Below are 9,878 nucleotides of genomic sequence, written 5' to 3' on the forward strand. Positions count from 1 at the left end.
CCCTGATGAATACTGAACAGCTATTGCATGTGAAGGCTTACATTATTGTGGTACTTCTTTTAATTGCACACAATTTCGGCTTTGGAAAGCTTTTGGCTTCAGAGCAATAATGATAGGCATTGCTTACCTTGATTATCTATGTTGGAGGTCTATCCTGGTGTAAAAGCCAGCTGCTTGACATGTTTGGCCAGGCATGTGAGGGAATATATTTATATTTTTTTAAATATAAAATAACCCCAAGGTACATGGTACAACCTCCAGTGGCGTCATCTGTGCTGTTTCGATTGGCAAAGCATGAGCATCAGGAATTCAAAGTGTTTACATAAAAGACGAGGCACTGCCTAGAACTAGTGTTACAGTTACCACATTTGACATGCAACATTTGTCTCTTCCTTTGGACTACAATCTAACATACTATGGCTTTGTTTATTAACTTCTGGGTAATATCGTGAACACTCAGTTATCCCACGCCTGACACACCGAAGCTCCCAGAGTACTACCCCTTTCTGACTCCTCGCCATTACTGCCTTTCTTATGTAAAGCTGTCATTTCTAACCCTTGATCTGAAAGAATTCTCTCTGAGTGGACCACCACACACTCCACCCTTACACTTCTATTCACCTCAGCCGTTTCTGTCAACTCGTTGACGTTATGGACTCGATTTCTCAGCCCCATGACGAGATGATTGTGATTGGTAGTGGCATCTCTGAAGTCAGTGCCTCCACAAGGTGCTTGCACGGACCTGTCTTTCCTGCCCCTCCTGGCCATTACTTTCCACAGCTCGCACTGGACGAGGCAACAGAAGGGCCTGGATTTGCACACCGCCTGGAAACCCCTCTTAAAGTTCTCATTGTAGTAGCCATAAATGATGGGGTTGACGCTAGAGTTGGAGAAAGCCAGCCAGTGGGCGAAGGGGAAGATGTAGCTGGTCAGAAGGTCCAGCTGCTCCCTGTCCAAGCCCGCGTAGTCAGTCATCATCATGAGAGTCCAGAGTGGCAGCCAGGATAGCATGAAAAGCAAAGCCACCAGGATGAGCATCTTTATCACCTTGACCTTTTTCTGGGAAATCATTGGCTGACCAGCCCTTCTACGCCCGACATGGACTGGGACGTTGGCCAGCTGTGGCTCTCTGTTCGCAACCACAGAAGAACACAGTTTACCTCCGATACCTCCGTACATCAGCGTGATGACGGTGAGCGGCACCAGGTAGATGTGAGCGAACAGAACTGCCGTGTAGACCTTTCTCATCTGTGGGTTGGCAAAGTTTTCATAGCAGGTGTACAGGGGGGATGTCTGGTTGAAGTCATCATTGTACACCATGTAGAGGAAAGGAACTTTATCCACTGTCAGCGCCACAGCAGCAGGACACATGATCGCCACCGCTAGCACCCAGATCAACACGATGGCTGCCTTGGCAACAACTATGGTTGGCTTGGGTTGTAGAGGGTACACTATGCAGCGAAACCTGTAGTAAATAGGTAAGGAAGAGCGTTCCCACAAATTAGCTATATATCTAGACATAAACAAAAGAATAACATCTAAAGTGTAACTAGAGCTTTAACTAAGGAAACTTAATACTCAAAAATAATTAATCTTCGAATTATATTTTAAATAAATTATTTAGTCTTTAAAATCATGACAAACCCCCATTTCAAATTAAGAGAGAATAAACATATGTTATAAAATTGCAGTTCTGTTTCGCCAGTAGTCAAAAAAAATCCAAAGGTTAAAAGTACAGCAAGCAAATACTTTATATGTAAGAAGCTGTAAACATCAACAACTATTTAATACATTGACCTGAAATTTTGTAAAGACATTCATTGTCCTCAAAGGACTTTGGCAATGCTGACTTTTCTTTAGGGCCCCCATAAGGTTAATATTTTTAAGGCAAATGCTATCAGCATTAGCATTTACATTCAGGTGAATATAGCATGGCAGAGTCAAGCACCTAAATGTCCGTAGCCAACAATGGTATGTTCATCCCAACCCTGGCATACATTAGATACTGAATGTTTATATGTAGCCTTCTGTAGGCAATGTATATTTTTCCAAAGTAGTTTTGTTGCTTAAACCTAACCAAACTGCGACTGAAAACTGAAAATAATACATGGATACTTAATATGCCAGCTACATGTTAGCATGTTGAGCATGATAGCATGATATATGTTAGCATTAAGATCGAAGCTCTGCTGTGCCTTGATACAGCTTCACAGAGGCTCAAGCATGGCTCTCAGTCTGTCATACAATAACTAAATGACGAATTAATCAAACTTGTCATACAATAATTACATTATAATTAATTTTAAATCATGTCATCGTTTTAGCCCCAATTATAACAGATATTTGGTATCAAAGCACATGAACGGGTCACATGACATATCTAGTGATTCATATTTCACCAAGACAATCAGAGCTGTTCAATCTAAACTTAATCCTGCTTGAAACATGAAATAATGATGTCCAAAACTGGATGTGTGTGTGTGCGTCAGCGACTGACTGTGACTGTGTGAGTCTATGTTTCACTGACTGAGTGAGTAACAGTGCACCTCCTTGTATTGGTCCACGGATAATCTCGCATTCTGCTAGTGGGCCGCTAGTGTTAAGACATCTGACTGCTGCAACCTGAGTGGGGGAAAACAGTTTACCCACTTTTATTGTTTTGGACGGCGTGTCGGCGCAGGCAGACAGCTCAGTGAATTTAATCATTTTTTTGGAAGGATTATATGAAATGTCGTCCATGTCGACTCCAAGCTGATTGCCTGTATACATCACTACTTGTAGTTTAATTAAAATTGAGTGTCTTTTATGACGCCCGGGTTGTGGCTAGTATAGCTTCAGTCACTTAACATAGCAGTGGTCGTTGCGGACACACCTGGTGGAGATGTTCATTCTACTGAGTGCGCCTTTCTAGTTAGTATTATTTTATCATATACGTATGAAACCTTACATATAATACCAATTTGTCTTCTTTTTATGTTTTAAGTATTTATTTAATTAATCTATCAATAATATTATAATTATTTCTTTGCTTATCTATTACTTCTCTCTCCTCCTTGCACGTACCTGCACAGTCCTCTGGTTGCAGTTAGGCATATATGAATACACAACACCATTACACTACACTCTCTGTATGCACACAAACACATATAATACTCCCACTAAAAAACAGCTAAAAATCTGTACCATAATCAAATCTGTTTGTCTTGAATTACTGTTTTGCTAGTTGTCTGATTTGTCAATTTCTTGTTCCATGTTCCATTGTTGATAAATGGGGAAAAAGGCTTCAAATCAAAGTACACACTTACCTTTCAACAGCTATGGCCACAAGGGTGAAGACTGATGCAGAAACAGACATCCCCTGCACAAAGCCACTCATCTTGCACACAGTGTTGGAAAAGGGCCAGCCTGTTGAAAAAAATACTCAAGCTAGTGGCTGGACCTCAGTGGTGACACAGTTACATAACTGTCAATCTACGAGGATTTAAAAAAATCTAGAATCACTGGTTCACGGATTGCATGACTTTTTACAGAATGACTTTATTGTGGCTTGAAGATATTTGAGGCAGCAGAAATGCAAGACACAAAATGAGATGTGACAAGATGTCCCTTCACACCTTGCTTCCTTTCATTCTTTAGTTTCATCATCCCTGCTACAGCAGAAAAGTAAGGGTTCAAACAGACCAGTCAGAGTGACTTTCCCTGCAATTCTTTTTTACGTGGAATGGGAAATTGCTTGAATAGAGCATTTTGCGAGATCCCGCAAAAAGTTCTCCTTTTTTTAATGAACCTTTGATTTTTTTTTTCTCCCCTCTATGTCCTTTCAAGGGCTACGTGTAAAGTTTACAGGGGGATTGCAGAGCAGAAGTATGGCAAACCTTTCTACGGTCAATCACATATCACAAATTGAATAATAGAGAAGACTGCTATGACCACTAATGGAACAAGAGAAAACAAAGGAGGGCATACAATAAACACACGACGAAAATTGTGGATTGTGTAACATGTACAATTTCAACAAAGGACTCTCACATTCATTAAAACTGAATGTGAGTAGCCACCATCAAAGCCCCCATGTGATAAAGGTTGGAGTCAGTCACTCTATTTAATTAGTTAGGTAGAAGAGCCTCAAAAGGACAGATAGAGCAGGAGGTTGGACTAGTGTTGTGACAGAGGACTGAGTCTAATCTGTCTGTAGAGATAGTAGCGGAGGCAGTAGTGGACTTCAAACAGGGAATTACCTGTGATGAGGTTGTCCACCAGTGTTGTAGGGATGCAGAAGATGCCCACCAGTAGGTCACTGATGGCCAGGTTGAGGATGAAGAGATTGGTGACTGTACGCATACGACGGTTTTCCAGAACGATCAGACACACTAGGATGTTCCCCACCATACACAGCAGGAAGATGAAGAAGTAGGCCAGGATGTAGATGGCAGCCACATACAGAGAGTGCTGATAATAGGGGAAAAATGTAATGTTGGTGTCATTGGCGGAGCCATCTAGGCTGATGTTTATGATGGCTGCTGTGTTGGCTGATCCCTCTAACTCCATCCCTTCCTCGCCGATGTTGTCCAGGATCTCCATTCTTCAGAAGAACCAACACTGCAGAAGAAAACAAATAGAGCGATGAGAAGAGATCAGTTAGAACTAGGTTTGGAACAAATAGTTAAAATCACTTTATTGATCGACATTTAAAACGAAACATTTTTCCACATAATACAACAGAACAGGAAGATCAGGAGAGCAACATACACATACTGCCAAATTAAACAACAACAATATTCCAGTACTGCTGTCCCAGCATGAACACGTCCAAAACAGAAAAATAACAATTACACAAAAGAAAAAAAACTCGAAAATAACATGCTTACTCGGCAAATTAAGCACAACCTGCTCGAATACAGGATTTTTCTGGCCATTCATAAAAAAAATATGTTCTATGGGGGGACCCCTCATTTACAAACTCATCTGAGGTTCCTTGAAATACATTGGTTATCCATTGATAAGGAAAGATTGATAGAAACATTATACAACATTGATAATGTAGGTGGATGCACATCAAGCCAAACATTCAGGATAGAAAAGGTGGCTGCATATAGCATGATTATTCTTTTGACACCAAGAATATACAGTTTTGTATTCATTACTTCATTACTAACTGATGTATTATAACTGAACAATTAAAACAGAAAACCATATAATATCTTTTATCGTGTTTTGTGTGATTGCCTGATCTAGTCATTGTTTTGGCACTGTACAAAACTTTGCTTTAGGGTTCGTAAATCTAGGTGAACACAGAAGTCCTTTTCGAGGAGCTGGTTTGATATTCATTGTGGTTTTATTGTTCAGCAACACGTCATATCTATATATATATACAAGTCATCACTTTCCTAATGAATGTATCTGCTTTCATTATAAAACCAGGAATCAGAAATGCTCAACATTGTTTCACATTTTTAATATGCAATCATGCTCAAATGACTCCTGATTTTATAACAATAAAAGTGCGTTATGAAACCCTTCTTCGTTATTGCTGAATGACTTTATTGCATCGCCCAGATATATATCATTAACTGCAAATGAAAAAATTAAAAGTTCTCAAGGAAGATCTTCCAGGGTGGAAATATAAAACCCCTATATCTCCCATTTTATTGTTAAAGAATATGTTTACATACGGGAAACTAATCTGGCATGCATGTCACATTTCCTGATGTGTATTGTAAATTACATTACATTACATTACAGTCATTTAGCAGACGCTTTTATCCAAAGCGACTTACAGGAAGTGTATTCAACATAGGTATTCAAGAGAACTACTAGTCACCAGAAGTCATAAGTGCATCTCCTTTCTTAAACAAGCATCTAAAAGCATAAACCAGAGCAAAAGTATAGTGCAGAAGCAAATTACTACGGAAACAATAATTGCAACAGAGTAATACGAATACAATAAGTGCTACAAACGAATACGAATACAATAAGTGCAACAAACTAATACGAATGCAATAAGTGCTACGAGGAAGGCTCAGGGTAGTACTTCTTCAAGAGGTGAGTTTTCAGCCTGCGCCAAAAGATGGGCAGCGACTCTGCTGTCCTGAGGTCAGTGGGGAGTTCATTCCACCACTGAGAGGCCAGGACAGAAAAAAAGCTGTGACCGGGTCAATCGGCCGCAGGGACCTCTGAGCGACGGGGCAACCAATCGCCCCGAGGCAGCAGAGCGAAGTGTAGGGCTTGACCATGGCCTGGAGATAGGAAGGAGCTGTTCCTTTCACTGCCCTGTAGGCTAGCAGCAGAGTCTTAAACTGGATGCGATCTCTTACAGGGAGCCAGTGTAGAGAACGGAGAAGGGAAGTTGTGTGGGAGAACTTGGGGCGATTGAACTCCAGACGTGCTGCAGCTTTCTGGACAAGCTCCAGAGGTCTGATGGCCGACGCCGGGGCTCCGGCAAGTAGTGAGTTGTAGTAGTCCAGGCGGGAGATGACCAGAGCCTGGATGAGCACCTGCGCCGTCTCCTCAGTGAGGAAGGGGCGAATCCTCCTGATGTTGTAGAGGAGGAATCTGCAGGAGCGTGTGACCGATGCAATGTTTGCTGAGAACGACAGTTGGTCGTCCAGGGTCACACCCAGATTCCTCACAGTCCGAGTTGGCGTCACCACGGCATCATCAATGGTGATGGACAGGTCTCGGTGCGGGCAACCCTTCCCCGGGAGGAACAGTAGCTCGGTTTTGTCCAGGTTGAGCTTCAGGTGGTGTGTCGCCATCCACTTCGAGATGTCAGCCAAGCACGCAGCAATGCGTGCCTCCACTTGGGTGTCACCGGGAGGAAATGACAAGACCAGCTGGGTGTCATCGGCATAACAATAAATAGTAAATAATACTGTTCACCTCAAACCTGCTGTATGACAGCGCTCAGCTTCATGCTGTTGGTGGAACCAAATGAACCAATAAAAGTTGGCAATGTGACAATAAAAGAACAGCATCCATATCAACAAACATGAGGACCTTTAACAGCCTCAATACCTATATACCTGAGTGTGGATCGGTTGTGTTGGGTTTAAGTATAGTGGACAGCTTCTGGATTTGTAGTAATACTACTCTTTAGGGCCCTCGTTTTTTCAAATATATGCTATGCCACAGAGACATTTTAGTATATATATTAGATCCCACCTGTAATTACCAGGTGGGTAGCAGGTAAGTATGAAGCCAGGTTCCTTTGATTTCTTTCGTTTCTGACATTCAGTATGAGACATGTTGTCAAACAGTATACAGGGCAATAAGAGGATTTGCTGGCTCCATGACACCCCCATGGTGTAAGTAGGCCAACCCATATTGAGAGTGAAAGCATATGCATAATGCGCATGTATTCACGTATTCATGGTTCACATGTCCCAGCCAAGACCCAACTTCATAGCGAAAGTGTCCGGTCCTTATCCTGACCAGTGTCTTACACTGTACATTTAATAACAGCAGACAACTTCACAGATGATTTTGTTCTCTGCTCCAAAGAGATCAGTCAACGGCTGATCTCCTCTGACCGCATCCGCAGTCACCCTTTCTTTCTCTCTGTCGCACAATCACACACACACACACACACATTACGCTACTCTTTTATGTGGTTTGCACTTAAACCCAGCCTTGGCCATTTTCACAAAAAGTAATATTAATGCAGGACAGGGGCATACGATAGGTGGGACCTTTCCTCGGTCTGATCCAACATCTTCGTCAGAGATGGCCTCATCTGACTTAAATAACATTTAACCGTACCTTTATCTGTTTAATGTGATTTACTTGGGCTAATGTGTTAAAAGATTACCAATGTCTATGGGAACGGACGGAAGAAAGGTAATGCTCTGAATGCACGATGATTGCACGGCGCAGTGGAAAGTTTTAGATGCACATATTTAAAAAAGTCAGGCGGACCAGTTCAACAAATGAAAGAAATTTGTCTGGAGATTTGTGTACTAGTAACCTGAAGATAATGGTCGCTTACACCCACGATGAGTAACTGTGCTACCGGCAGCTGAAAGTAAAGAGTGGAGGCAAACACAAAAATACACAAAAAAACACAAAGAGTAGTGAGCTAAACTCACACATTGGAAATGTCATCTTGCTGTGTTGTTTGGTGCAAGAATTGACATTGCATAAACTTAAGATAATAACCTGTGATTCTAGGCTCTAGCAAGCTACAATATTGGCAAAACCTTGAAGAAATAAAGAAAAAATGTGAAAATTGACTTCCCCCACCCCCCATGGAAATCGATTAGAGTGGAGACATTGTAAGACTGAAGATGGAAACAGAGTAACGAGTTGACAATGCTGTCTGGTACCAAACAAAGACAGAGAAGGCTCCTGTATCTTTAAATGGTTATCTGTCATGGTCAAAACACATTGACTAGCTGGTGGTAAAGATGAGGAGAGGATCTATCTGTGGTGAAGAGATGCTCTCTCTTTTGACACTATAGCTGAGCAAACAGCTGTGTTATCACTCTTAGATTATTGCTCTGTGGTCAGGTCAGGGGACACAAAGGCAAATCTAGAGAAGGTTCAGGTTCAGAACAGAGACGCTCAGTTTGACCTTCGATTCACACCAAGGGCCAATATAAAAGAAATGCATGACCAAATCCTCTGGCTTAAAGTTGCGGAGAGGTTAAAGGCATCACTGCTTTCTTTTGTAAGAATCCCTTATGGGTCTTGAAAAGCCCTGACTGTATATTATTCTCAAACACGTTCATATCCCACTTCGTCATTTCACACTTCATGAAACCAGAACAAATATAACACAACAAGCAGTGCTGAATGATTAAAAATAACTCCCTACTAGATCAGATTTCTGAAACACTGAATGAAGCAGGTTTCAGAAAACCATGTGATGTACCACTTGAATGTTGAATCTTAATGTGCATCACTGACCTATAGTAACCATGTATCAAGCCTTCTTGCGTCTAACATTATATAAATATGAATGTTGTACTTTTATCTTGTTTTTTCATGTGTTAATGTCTGTCTTATTTTGATGTGCTTATGTGGTGACCCCAGGATGACCAGATTTATCTGCATCAACTAATGGGGATACTAATGAATACATGTGTAAACGGGGTATACAACTCTTCCTCCCTTCCTCCACTCGCCTCACACTAAAGTTATTTTTTATTTACCAGCCCATATTGTAAGAATATCAAGTCATCAAAAATCCAGTAAGGCCTATAAAAATAAAGCTACGATTCAAGTTTGGTCTGCTTTGTTCTTGTACAAAGCCGGTCAAGTGCAGCTGTATGATTTAATAAAAGATTAAACTAATAAATCAGATGGTCCAAAAAAGCAGGCAGGAACAGTAAGCAGGTAACAAGAACAAAACTCCATGCGACAACGAAGGAACGAAAGTTCAACCGACAACCTACAATGAAAAGACAGGACAATAACTACACAAGAAACTAATCGTACACCAAAATGCAGAAGGGAAGACATGAGGGCAGGCTGAAAGCTGATTGGTGGTTGAAACATTGTGAACAAAGCAAGGCTGAATAAACACAGTGATAGACAGATGAAAGGAGGGAAAACCACAAAGACAGAAAGTCAAACAAACACAGGACAAATGAGGCAGGGATTACAAAATAAAACAGGAAGTTAAAAAATTAATTCCAGAAAATCATGACAAAAAGACACTTGATTTCTTGATTTATGGCTTCATGCTGAAGATGAACATGAAAGGAGAAACAAACGACACAAGTGAGGATGCAATCATCTATCACTGGTGACTGATTGTTCAACGACATTAGACTAATCTTTAAATCAGCTCCTTGTGCAAACAGTTTTTATTAGATAATCACCTAGGATTACACTATTAATGGCTGATTTACATGGTAAAATAAAAGGATTGTAAAGGA

The 9,878-nt window shown here is 41.1% G+C and overlaps 1 protein-coding gene across 1 annotated transcript; it reads right to left on the reverse strand.

Moving 5' to 3' along the window:
- Positions 1–456: 456 nt before the first annotated feature.
- Positions 457–4,581, reverse strand: npffr1l2 (neuropeptide FF receptor 1 like 2). The gene is made up of 3 exons (XM_054611328.1): positions 4,239–4,581; positions 3,306–3,405; positions 457–1,465 (listed from the first exon to the last, which is right to left on the reverse strand). The coding sequence occupies exons 1-3, from the start codon at positions 4,579–4,581 to the stop codon at positions 457–459; spliced, it is 1,452 nt and encodes a 483-aa protein (XP_054467303.1).
- Between the last annotated feature and the right edge of the window lie 5,297 nt (positions 4,582–9,878).

The sequence above is a fragment of the Anoplopoma fimbria genome, chromosome 13 (assembly GCF_027596085.1).
Source record: "Anoplopoma fimbria isolate UVic2021 breed Golden Eagle Sablefish chromosome 13, Afim_UVic_2022, whole genome shotgun sequence".
NCBI classification, from domain to species: domain Eukaryota; kingdom Metazoa; phylum Chordata; class Actinopteri; order Perciformes; family Anoplopomatidae; genus Anoplopoma; species Anoplopoma fimbria.

Excerpts from the sequence above, each read along its gene's own strand:
- npffr1l2 (XM_054611328.1), bottom strand. The coding sequence starts at position 4,581 with ATGGAGATCCTGGACAACATCGGCGAGGAAGGGATGGAGTTAGAGGGA. Across the intron at positions 3,406-4,238 it reads GGTGGACAACCTCATCACAG|GCTGGCCCTTTTCCAACACT; the intron begins GTAATTCCCTGT and ends TTTTTTCAACAG. Across the intron at positions 1,466-3,305 it reads GTGGCCATAGCTGTTGAAAG|GTTTCGCTGCATAGTGTACC; the intron begins GTAAGTGTGTAC and ends TATTTACTACAG.